Below are 12,940 nucleotides of genomic sequence, written 5' to 3'. Positions count from 1 at the left end.
GGCTCATCTAGTCACACGTTAGCAAATAAAGTACTTGCCTCTTGATTGGCTGAATGCAGCTTGTCTTCCAATTCTTCCTTCAGGTTTTCTAGCTCCTGCTGAAGCTGATCTTTATCCTCTTCCAGGTTTAGTTTTTCCTTTTTATGTTGTTCCTCCAATTCCTTACAAAAATAAATTTTAAAAAATTAACAAAACTGCAAATATCGTACACTTCAAAGACTCCAAGAAAAAGATTATTCTGTTTAAAATTTTGATGCTTTGCTCTTCAAATTAGCGTTATACTTAAATATTAATATCAGAGTTAACAATGAATCTAAGTAATCCTAGGGGCTTTGAGTCTATCATTCTAAATCACTTATGATGTAGCAATTAAGTCATTTTTAAAAAATGGTAAGAATATCTGCCTAATCTAGATCAAGCTGAAGTCCAAAAAAGCAGAAATATGTGATATAAACGATAATCTGGTGAGATGAGAAAAATTCTAACTATTGAGTTCATAATTCTTTTATACTGACATAAAAATACAAAAACTAGTAACATTTCTGGAACTCAGCGGTCTAGCATTGGAATTTAGTCAAGGATTAACAAGTAAAAAATTAAGGTATCTAAAGAGCAATACTACTAACATTGATACTGAAGACGACCAACTATTTGGTGGGCATGCTACTCACTACTTGGCATATAAAAAGAGTAAGACATAGTGCTTGCCCTTAATAAGCTCATTAGAGAATATATGATTAAAATGAGTTGTAATGGGGGTTGAAAGGGGAACTGATAAGTTGTGGCTTGGTGTGAAACTTCTACAGAGAAAGCTTCCTAAGCATAGTTTGAAGGAGTGCACCAGTAAGAAGAGGTGGTGAAAAGGGAGATACAACAGACTAGGCAGAAGAAAATGCATGTGAAACAACCATGGAGGGAGCAAAGAACGAGAACACAGCATATTATAAGTACTTCTACAGTGCAAGGTGAGAAGACTAATATTAATAAACAGCGTTCTGTGTTGGGAGTCCCCAACACAAACCCCAGGTTGATGATTTAAGGGGATGTCTCTCAGGACTCAGCTGTAGCTGTACTCACAGCTAAGATGCATTATAGTAAAAGGATACAAGGACAATCAACAAAGAGAAAAGGCACCGGGGGCAAAGTCTGCAGAAAACCAGACTCAAGCTTCTGAGTCCTCTCACACAGACCTCTCCAGCCAGCTGGGACAGTGCATGTGAAATGCTGTCTACCGGGAAAGCTCGTGAGGGACCCAGTGCTGGGTTTCTTAGTGGGGGCTGGCCACACAGGTACCCCCTTGATTAGTATGTTCCACAATTTCAGACTCCAAGAATGAGAGCACGTGTTTGGCATAAACCATACTGTTTGGTTCAACAGTTTAGGCACAGTGAGCCACGCTCACCAGGAAATGGCGAGAATCCTCGTGAAAATCAACTTCCACTCACCAGGCAAGGGCCAATTTTGCACCATGTTTTCTAAGATGGCAGTTTCAAGGCTACTGTGTTATATCTTTTCTGCGTGGATTTTCTGTATATTCATACCCTTTTTGGTAACTAAGTCATGAGGGATGGTGAAGTCACTTTTAGCTAAGTGTTCTTTAAAAGATAAAAGGACGCTGGAGAAAGATTATTTGGAAGGAGGATGGTTTTAGCTTAGGCTCAGACATAAACTAGTTGGGCAAGAACTAGAAAGCTTTTAGGTAACTGTAAAGTGCTATTATATAAAACATGTAACAACTATCGTTAATACATGCCGACACGAGGTGGTGGCTAAATGCCTTAGGGTTCGATATCTGAGACCTGAATTCAGGCCGGACTGACTCTTCCTAGCTGCATGCACTTAAGCAAGTATTAACCCCTCTGGGCCTCCACCCTCTTCAGTAAGATGGGTACAGAAATCAAACCAATAGCAGCGTTGCAAGAACTAAATGAAAAAACAAGTGTAAAACACCACTGCAGTTTCAGTTAAGTTCAGTTCAGTTCAGTTGCTCAGTCGTGTCCGACTCTTTGCGACCCCATGAATTGCAGCACGCCAGGCCTCCCTGTCCATCACCAAATCCCGGAGTCTACCCAAACACATGTCCATCGAGTCAGTGATGCCATCCAACCATCTCATCCTCTGTCGTCCCTTTCTCCTCCCGCCCCCAATCCTACCCAGCATTAGGGTCTTTTCCAATGAGTCAACCCTTCGCATGAGGTGCCCAAAGTATTGGAGTTTCAGCTTCAACATCAGACCTTCCAATGAACACCCAGGACTGATCTCTTTTAGGATGGATTGATTGGATCTCCTTGCAGTCCAAGGGACTCTCAAGAGTCTTCTCCAGCACCACAGTTCAAAAGCATCAATTCTTCGGCGCTCAGCTTTCTTCACCGTCCAACTCTCACATCCATACATGACCACTAGAAAAACCATAGCCTTGACTAGACGGACTTTTGTTGGCAAAGTAATGTCTCTGCTTTTAAATATGTTATCTAGGTTGGCCATAACCTTCCTTCCAAGGAGTAAGCGTCTTTTAATTTCATGGCTGCAATCACCATCAGCAGTGATTCTGGAGCCCAAAAAAATAAAGTCTGACACTGTTTCCACTGTTTCCCCATCTATTTCCCATGAAGTGATGGGACCAGATGCCGTGATCTTAGTTTTATGAACGTTGAGCTTTAAGCCAACTTTTTCACTCTCCTCTTTCACCTTCATCAAGAGGCTCTTTAGTTCTTCTTCACTTTCTGCCATAAGGGTGGTGTCATCCGCATATCTGAGGTTATTGATATTTCTCCCAGCAATCTTGATTCCAGCGTGTGTTTCTTCCAGCCCAGCGTTTCTCATGATGTACTCTGCATATAAGTTAAATAAGCAGGGTGACAACATACAGCCTTGACGGACTCCTTTTCCTATTTGGAACCAGTCTGTTGTTCCATGTCCAGTTCTAACTGTTGCTTCCTGTCCTGGCGTAACAGGCAAGTTTGGCCTTGGAGTACAGAATGAAGCAGGGCAAAGGCTACTAGAGTTTTGCCACGAGAACGCACTGGTAATAGCAAACACCCTATTCCAACAACACAAGAGAAGACTCTACACGTGGACATCACCAGATGGTCAACACCGAAATCAGATTGATTATATTCTTTGCAGCCAAAGATGGAGAAGCTCTATACAGTCAGCAAAAACAAGACCGGGAGCAGACTGTGGCTCAGATCATGAACTGCTTATTGCCAAATTCAGACTTAAATTGAAGAATGTAGGGAAACCCACTAGACCATTCAGGTATGACCTAGATCAAATCCCTTATGAGTATACAGTGGAAGTGACAAATAGATTTAAGGGACTAGACCTGATAGACAGAGTGCCTGATGAACTATGGACAGAGGTTCGTGGCACTGTATAGGAGACAGGGATCAAGAAAATCCCCATGGAAAAGAAATGCAAAAAAGCAAAATGGCTGTCTGAGGAGGCATTACAGATAGCTGGGAAGAGAAGAGAAGCGAAAAGCAAAGGAGAAAAGGAAAGATATTCTCATCTGAATGCAGAGTTCCAAAGAATAGCAAGGAGAGATAAGAAAGCCTTCCTCAGCGATCAGTGCAAAGAAATAGAGGAAAACAACAGACTGGGAAGGACTAGAGATCTCTTCAAGAAAATTAGAGATACCAAAGGAACATTTCATGCAAAGATAGGCTCGATAAAGGACAGAAATGGTATCAACCTAACAGAAGCAGAAGATATTAAGAAGAGGTGGCAAGAATACACAGAAGAACTGTACAAAACAGATCTTCACGACCCAGATAATCACGATGGTGTGATCACTCACCTAGAGCCAGACATCCTGGAATGTGAAGTCAAGTGGGCCTTAGAAAGCATCACTACGAACAAAGCTAGTGGAGGTGATGGAATTCCAATTGAGCTATTTCAAATCCTCAAAGGTGATGCTGTGAAAGTGCTGCACTCGATATGCCAGCAAATTTGGAAAACTCAGCAGTGGCCACAGGACTGGAAGAGTCAGTCTTCCTTCCAATCCCAAAGAAAGGCAATGCCAAAGAATGCTCAAACTACCGCACAATTGCACTCATCTCACATGCTAGTAAAGTAATGCTCAAAATTCTCCAAGCCAGGCTTCAGCAATACGTGAACCGTGAACTTCCAGATGTTCAAGCTGGTTTTAGAAAAGGCAGAGGAACCAGAGATCAAATTGCCAATATCCGCTGGATCATCGAAAAAGCAAGAGAGTTCCAGAAAAACATCTATTTCTGCTTTATTGACTATGCCAAAGTTTCAGGTAAACACGGCAAGAAATAGTAACACTTATTTATCACGATATGCTCAGATGGGTCTCGGTTCCTAACACTTTCTCTCACTTAATCCTCACAGGGATATTACAAGATGGATCTTATTAGGTTAGTACAAAAGTACCTGTGCTTTTGGACCGTGAATTTTAAATCATTGTAACTAGGCTCAAACCCATCTTTATTAATCAAAATAGAAACTATTACAATCAACACACTTTTTCCAACAAGAAACAATTTTGTTTATTCCTGTAGCATAAAAATCCATGCTTCAGAATTCAATGAACTCTTGGAAAGTATTTTCTGCCTCCTGCTGGTTATGGGAGCATTCTCCCTAAAAAAGTTGTTGAGATCCTTGAAGAAGTGGTAGTCAGTTGGTGAGCGGTCAGGGGAATATGGCAGATGAGGCAAAACTTCATAGCCCAATTCGTTCAACTTTTGAAGTGTTGGTTGTATGATGTGAGGTTGGGCATTGTTGTGGAGAGGAATTGGGCCCTTTCTGTCGACCAATGCCAACTGCAGGCGTTGCAGTTTTCAGGGTATCTCATTGATTTGCTGAGCGTACTTTTCAGACGTAAGGGCTTGCCGGGATTCAGAAAGCTATAGTGGGTCAGATGGGCAGCAGACCAGCAAACAGTGACCATGACCTTTTTCAGTGCAAGTTTGCCTTTAGGAAGTGCTTTGGAACTTCTTCTCTGTCCAACCACTGAGCTGCTCGATGCTGGTTGTCATATCACTTTTCATCACACGTCACAATCCAATCAAGAAATGGTTCAGTGTTGTTGCATAGAATAAGAGAAAACAACACTTCAAAGCAATGATTTCTTTTGACTTTTGGTCATCTCATGAGGCACCCACTTATCGAGATTTTTCACCTTTCCAATTTGCTTCAAATGCCAAATGATCAAAGAATGGTCGACTTTAATTTCTTTGGCAACTTCTTGTTGTAAGAAGATCAGCTTCACTAATCCTCTCAAATGGTCGTTGTCAGCTTCTGATGGCCCGCCACTGCGCTCCTCATCTTCTTTGCAAAACTTTTCAAACCACCCCTGCAGTGTACATTCATTAGAAGTTTCTGGGCCAAATGCGTTGCTGATGTTGCGAGTTGTCTCCACTGCTTTACAACCCATTTTGAACACAAATAAGAAAATCGCTTGAATTTGCTTTCTGTCTAATATCATTTCTATAGTCTAAAATAAAGTAAACAGCAAGTAATAAATCATTAACAAAAAGCAAAGCAAGAAATGCGCATTAAAATGATGTATAACATAACCACATTTATCTAAGAATGTATTCCAATATCAAATAGCAAAGTTAAACAACGTAAAACCACAGTTACTTTTGCACCAACCTAATATCTTCATCTTCAAATGAGCAGCCTCAGGTATAGCCTTTGGGACCCAAGAAAAAGCACCTAGTAAGCAAAGGGCTCAGTGTTAAGGCCCCCATCGGTCAGATACCTGGCTTTTTCTGCTATATAATTACTGTCTGTCATGTATTACAATTAGCAAGCTTATTACTTAATTAAGGGCAATACTAAAACAAAAAACAGATCATTTTCCCAGGGAAGGAAACTGTCTCCAGGAGAATAAGTGCTCCAACTAATGAGGCTTCCTGAGGAGAAACCGATGTTGTTTTCTGATGAAGAGACAGCTCAAGATCAAGCGAGTATTTCCATGATGGCTATACAAAGTAGAAATGCTTCATATCAATTTAATAAACTACAGCCCCTGTAGGGACTTTTATGTCTGTTACTCTTTGAACCCTTTGAACCGAGATTTTCAGAGTGATTAGGAGGATAGCAACTAGGTCATTATAGAAAAGTCCACCAATTTATAATACAATGCGAAGCTGAAGTTTTACTCACCATCTGCAGTTTTTTCTTATCCCTAATCGCATTGCTGTGGACAGCCTCAATTGCCATGTGGTGCTTCCAAGCTAATTCTTCCAAAGTCTTAGAATGGGCCTCATTCAACTGAGCCACCTCCCCTTCCAGTCTACTTTGCAGGTTTTTTAGCTCCATCTCATAATATTCTTGCTGAGTTTTCTTTGCCTCATTTACTTTCTAAAATTGAACAGAAATAAAGGTCAATCTGCTTTTTTCATTACTGCTATTAGTATTTTAAACACTCAGTAAGTCGATAAACTTGGATGAATTGAGTGCTACAGGATTAGACCATGGTACCTGAGAATACATCACTGGGTGTTCTACAAGGTGACATAGCCCAAATGAATAATTTTTAAGACAATGATAAAATACACTATTATTAGGTTAGAACCAAGTATGAGTCAGCACTTCTGCAGGCTTAAGAGAAAAAAGCTTGCTCCATGTCAAAGTGGTATACAAAATGGCTTACCAGTACCCACTCAAATGATATTAGTCGATACAACCGTATCAACAGCCAAGTATAGGCCTTTTAAGCATTAACAGTCCAATGATGAAAAAAGTCAAAAGACTGCAGCAATGAAATTTTTTAAGTTCTATGAAAGGAGCATACATCACATGTTGTGAGAGTATACAGGAAAGGAGCTTAACCTGGATGGGGTGGGAGATGATGTGGTGGGGGGGTGTGTGTGAGAGAGAGAGGGAGACAGGTCAGGAAAGGCATTCCAGAAGGTAACACAGCTGAGCTGATGATAATGACACATTCTCTCATTTAATTCTTACGAGCCCATCGGGAAACAAAAGGTGAGCCAGTTTCAAATCTAGATCTGATATCTAAAGCCTGCATTCGTGATCCTGTCCAGCATTCGGGAAGCTGAGAAGCAGCTCACCAGGGGGTGAAGTCGGGGAGCTAGATGGCCATGCAGCTGAGCAGTGTGGCGAGAACACAGGAGTCAAGGCTGGGAATGGAGAGGGAGGGAGGCGCAAAAGCAGGCAGGGTCAAATGATGACCAGGCGTCTTTTATGCTAAAGACTCTCGAGTCTATTCTGATGGGAATGAGAAATCACTGTGATTTCAGTGACTGATATTAAAAAAAAATTTTTTTAAATTTTTATTCATTGATTTTTAATGTTTGTTGTTTAAGCCACCCAGGCTATGGCATTTTGTGATAGCTGCTGCTGCTGCTAAGTCGCTTCAGTCAGGTCCAACTCTGTGCGACCCCATAGACGGCAGCCCACCAGGCTCCGCCGTCCCTGGGATTCTCCAGGCAAGAATACTGGAGTGGGTTGCCATTTCCTTCTCCAGTGCATGAAAGGGTAAAGTGAAAGTGAAGTCGCTCAGTCGTGTCCGACTCTTAGCGACCCCATGGACTGTAGCCCACCAGGCTCCTCCATCCATGGGATTTTCCAGGCAAGAGTACTGGAGTGGGGTGCCATTGCCTTCTCCGTTTGTGATAGCAGCCCCAGCAAACTAAGACAACTTGTGAAGGGGAAGGAGCAGAAAGGAAACAAAGAAAGGAAGAACTCTGGGGAGGACCTGAAATCAGGCAGCAGGAGAACGAGGAGCCAGTGAGGGAGTCGTGAGTGACCGAGGGAGGAGAGCCAGGAGGGGTCAGCATCACAGAGACAAACGCTGGATCAAGAGGTGTGAGTGCTGCTGAGAAAACGGGTACAGCTTCTGGGTGTGGCAGTGGTGTTCCCACTGATGCCTTAGGATCCAGTTCAAGAGAGTGGAGGTGGGGTGGGGGGGAGCCAGACTGAAAGGAGGAAATGGAGGTATTGGGTGAAGGCTGTTCTTTCAACAAGTTATGGGATGTTATGGAACAGGAAGGTGAGAAAGTAAAACTTGAAGAGGTTGAAAGATGTTTGAATTCTCTCAAGGGGCTGCTGCAGAACCCCTCCTTGCTGCTCTGTAAGACTCTTGGAAGACAGACACACCTCCTCTGGGTCACTGGTGCCTTCTGGGTGGGCAGAGCCATCCTGCTGTCTGGCCTCTATGGCAGCTGCCATCTGCCTGCCTCCTGGCCCAGTCTGCAGGTCTCTGGAACTATCCAGGAGGAAATACAAGGTTCTCATGTCACAGAAAGCAACATAACATAGAGGTGGAGACATGGGTTTTGGAGTCTCACAGCCCTGGGTTCAGGTTCCAGCTCTGCCACTTAGTCATGTGACCATGGGAACCATGAGTGCATAATGTCTATAAGCCTCAGTTTTTCCATCTGTGAAATGGGAGTGATACGGTAGAACCCATGTTACAGGGTTGCTAAAGATGAGATAATATGCCCCCAAATATTTAGCGATATTTCCAGCCCACTGTAAATATTTTATAGTTGTTAGCAATTATTTTACATCATAAGAGATTATAATTATTCCCAAGGCCTGATAAAGGGGAAGAGCCCTAGGAAGATTCTTGAATGTAAAGGACTGGGCTTTCTGTCCTGTCAAAGCCAGAAGGTATAGAGGAAACAGAAATTCCCACCCTCTTTCTTTCTGGCCTGGGCCAGCCTGGGCCTCAGCCCTTCCCTTCCAGCCTCCCCTACAAGGATGGTGGTATGAGGGGCTCAGGGCTCAGAGCCGTATTCTAGGACTGGATCCCAACCCCTCTTCAGCTCTGACTTGGGGTCCCCAGAAACCAGAGCCCCTACTTGAATACTCGGATGCAACATTTTAAGGGTCTTTTTACCACCATCACCCCCAGGGTCTTTTCATTTCACAGCTCAGACATGAAGTGCCCCTCATCAGAGATCATAGTGTCTACCTATAGCACTATACCAGTCAGGGTCCAACCAGAGAAGTGCGGAGGGAGAAAGAGGGGCAGATCTGGCCTAGACGGACGGTTTGGGAAGCTCCCACTGAACAAGTTATTGGAATGGATGAGCTTGTGGAATGAGTTGAGGATGCGAGAGGAACACCAAAGGGACACAGACAGAGGAGGGAAGCTCCCAGACAAGACTGCAGGGCCAGGGAGACAGGAGGAAAGTGTGAGAGAACCAGAGAGACGCTTATGAATCAGACACAGGTCAGTACCACAGGAAGACAAGATCTCCCCAAGTCCAGCAACCAGAACGTCACTGGAGGCTGAGGCCAAGCCTGTGGTCTGGTAACGAGAAGCCAGTCCATACCGGCTGAGGAGTGAGTGGGAAGTGAGCAAGGCGAACAGACATTTTTCAATATGCCTGGTTGTTGAAAGAAGGAGAAAGGGTGTTTCAAGCTCCCACCTGGTATTGCAGATATGTGAAAAACTGGAACAAATATCCAAGCAATTACTCTACATATGACATGTTTTATTTAATTTAGCAATTCAGTATTTGGTATATGTATTTTCAGGGCGTGGTTCTTGTCATCCTTTTCAGTTTTACAGACATTTCCTAGGTGCATACACAATATGTTTCATGAATAGAAAAGTAAGTGTGATTAACCGTAATGTACCTTCCATTTAGGGGCTTCCCAGGTAGTGTGGTGGTAAAAGTACCCGCCTGCCAATGCAGAAGACATAAAAGACATGGGTTTGAGCCCTGGGTTGGGAAGATCCCCTGGAGGAGGGCCAGGCAGCCCACTCCAGTACTCTTGCCTGCAGAATTCCATGGACAGAGGAGCCTGCTGGGCTACAGTACACAGGGTAGCAAAGAGGCAGACATGCCTGAAGCAACTTAGTACACACCTATTCAGTTTCTAGCCTGAAATAGGGTGAAATGTCTTAAGTTTTTACATTACAAATTGTTATCAAAAATATTTTGAACATATACCCAATATGGGATAATCCAGCTTTATACCTTTTCTCAAAATAAAAATGAAAAATTACTATAGTTAAGAAATAGACTGTTACTATGAAACAGGAGTAAACACTCTAAATCAAATCTGAAAAAGAATAAAACTGGACTTTGCTTCTTTTCCTTTCATGGGTGATGCGGGGGGAGGGTGGAGGGGGTTCCTCCAAGACTCTACCTTCTCCAGTTCCAAAATCTGCTGCTTCTGCTCTTCATCCAGACTCTGAGTTTTGCTTTGCAGAAAAGCTCTTTCTTCTTCAAGCTGACATAATCTTTCATTGGCCCTTGATTTTTCTGATTCTAGATCTTTAATTGTAACCTCCTGAGTCATTTGAGTTGCTTGAAGCATTCCAATATGACCTAACACCCCAAAAGAAAGTGCCAAATTCAAATCTGTTACCTTGTGGTACAAAATAGTTTATAGTTAATGACACAATGTACTTAATACCTAAGTAAAACAAATGGTCTGCATGTACAAATAGTTCTTTGGTTTCAATAGAAATATTGACCTTGGGAATACTTATTATCCAAGTACTTATTACAATACGTATTACATCACTGATGCTGCTCCCTACACCAAGGACCATTCCAATCATTTTTGAAGATTTCAAGCTATTTAAGTTGAAGTAGAAACAACTCCTCAGGGTACAAATACAAGTCTTGGGAGTAAAACAAACTAAGAGAAGATGCACTGAGTAGCACTGTGGCACTAAAATGAATAACTTATTCTTTTCCAATCTTTTTTTTTCCAAATTCTAACATAAAAAGGAAGACATTTGTATGCAGCAAGTAAAGATGGCAGGCAGCAGTTTGGTTGAAACTAAATTTGTTTTAGACAACAGACCTGATAAAGAACTAAGGCAGAGTAAGAGACAGATAAGAAGAGCAAGGTTATGAAAAACTGAAATAAATGACAACAGCAAAAAAAAGGGGGGGCTTTTAAACAGAGCTAGAGAGGTGAAAAGGATATAAACAGAGGAGGATATAAACAGAGGGGGATATAAACAGAGCTGTTGCTGCTGCTAAGTCGCTTCAGTCGTGTCCGACTCTGTGCGACCCCATAGATGGCAGCCCACCAGGCTCTGCCATCCCTGGGATTCTCCAGGCAAGAACACTGGAGTGGGTTGCCATTTCCTTCTCCAGTGCATGAAAGGGAAAGGTGAAAGTGAAGTCGCTCAGTCGTGTCCGACTCTTAGCGATCCCATGGACTGCAGCCTACCAGGCTTCTCCGTCCGTGGGATTTTCCAGGCAAGAGTACTGGAGTAGGGTGCCATTGCCTTCTCCGATAAACAGAGCTAGAGAGGTGAAAGTGAACATGAGAAAAATGTCTCAAGGCAAGTGCTAGAACAGTGGCTCTCAAAGTGCCCTGGACCAACAACACAGGCAGTATCTGGGACCAGCAGTCAGCAATGAAGCCCACCCTAGACCTACTCATCAGAAACGCTGGGGTTGAGGCCCAGCACCTGTGGTAGTACAAGCTGTCCAGGTGATTCTCATATACATAAAAGTTCAAAAGTTGCTACTTCAGGGGCAGGGTAATCTGGGATTCACCGATGAGCCAATCAATCAGATGACATCCTCACAGAACTCGTTCAGAGGCCTCCCTGGACTCACCAAACACCTGGGCAGAATGTCACTTCAGACTGAGATGGGTCACCCTCCTCCTCTGGGCACGTGAGTCACATCAGGAGGGGCAGCCCTGCTTCAGTGTATGCAATGATCCTTATTAATAAACCAAATGAAATGAGGCTGCTATAACTGAAATACAGTTCCACTAATTTAAGCACTTTAAAATATTTATGGTTTAAAAGGACATGTTTTTAAAGGACAAAGAAGCCTCTTAGAGTGTTTTTCTTTTAGTGACTGCCTTATTGGTGCTAAAACCTATAACTCTTGGGACTTCTCTAACAATCCAGTGGTTAAGACTTTGCCTTCCAATGCAGGGGTTCGATCCCTGGTTGGGGAACTATGATCCCACATGCCTCATGGCCAAAAAACCAAAACATACAATAGAAATTATACTATAAATTCAATAAACTCAAAAATTCAATAAAGACTTTAAAAACCTAGAAATCTTAATTTTTTTACAGAAATACATTCCTAACAGTTATCATTTGCTTCTCTTCTGATTAATCAATAACATAACAGAACCCTTTAACATATTTAGAATCTAAATAATATTAAAATATGAGAAAATAAAAAAGGCTAGTTTTGTCTTGAATTAACATTTAAGTGTTGCTTTTAGCTGAGGAATACACTAAGAACTGTGGTCGGACATACTAGCTTTGAGGACGAGATCTGAGGCTTGCTGCTGTAAGCGTTCTCTGGCCGCTGCCAGCTCACTTTCCACCTCCTTGTGCCTGCTTAATAAGGCCATTTCTCCCTCCTTGGCATCATCAAGCTGTTTTTGAAGAACCTAAGAAAGATCAAATAGCCATTATCAATATTTAAGAATGATACTAAGCTAAATAATTCATGTAAACTTCCAGCAGCAACTATCTCCTATTCAAAGGTCAAACTTAACAATACCTAGAGTTTTCTATCTGTATTAGTGACACATACCTTGTGATCTTCATGTTGGCTATGCAACGCTTTCTAATATATTTAAATGCTGCACAGATATTAAAAACACACCTATGAAATTTTCTATGCCAATAAAACTGAGACTTTCCATAGAGACTCTTTGGCTTTTTTTTTTTTCAGAAATTGTTCCATACCCCTATTTAATTCAGGTTTATAAAGCAATGTTAATCTTTTGTTCAGTGTCTGGATATCAAAGAATATACAGACCATCATTAGTGAAGGGAAAGGAAAAAACACAACTAAAGACCAATATTCCCAAATCACTGGAAAAATATTAATATATTATTTAAATAAAATCCTCTTGTAAACAATCAACAAGGTTTTAAGCTTATCTTTTTGGGCCTTTAATATCTGAAACTGTTATAGGAAATAACAGCTACAGGGTAATAAAGACTGTGTGTCTGTTAGTCGCTCAGTTGTGTCCAACTCTTTGC

At 42.1% G+C, this 12,940-nt stretch overlaps 1 protein-coding gene across 14 annotated transcripts in view; it reads right to left on the bottom strand.

The window, feature by feature from the left end:
• The window catches only part of FAM184A (family with sequence similarity 184 member A), a 122,837-nt gene that overhangs the window by 59,049 nt on the left and 50,848 nt on the right, over positions 1-12,940 (bottom strand). For all 14 annotated transcript variants that reach the window (XR_014065795.1, XR_014065788.1, XR_014065791.1 and 11 more), the window contains exons 3-6: positions 12,204-12,339; positions 10,102-10,283; positions 6,139-6,336; positions 39-161 (exon numbers count right to left, since the gene is read on the bottom strand). Coding sequence is in view for 4 of the 14 variants with exons in the window: in XM_081530897.1 (XP_081387023.1) it covers positions 39-161; positions 6,139-6,336; positions 10,102-10,283; positions 12,204-12,339 (639 nt within the window). In the remaining 10 variants the exon portion in view is untranslated. The remainder of the gene's footprint in view (positions 1-38; positions 162-6,138; positions 6,337-10,101; positions 10,284-12,203; positions 12,340-12,940) is intronic.

The sequence above is a fragment of the Giraffa tippelskirchi genome, chromosome 9 (assembly GCF_054371585.1).
Source record: "Giraffa tippelskirchi isolate mGirTip1 chromosome 9, T2T-mGirTip1v1.2.pri, whole genome shotgun sequence".
Classification (NCBI taxonomy): Eukaryota; Metazoa; Chordata; class Mammalia; order Artiodactyla; family Giraffidae; genus Giraffa; species Giraffa tippelskirchi.
The sequence above is the reverse complement of the archived record's forward strand: the minus strand, read 5'-3'. Positions and strand labels throughout refer to the sequence as shown.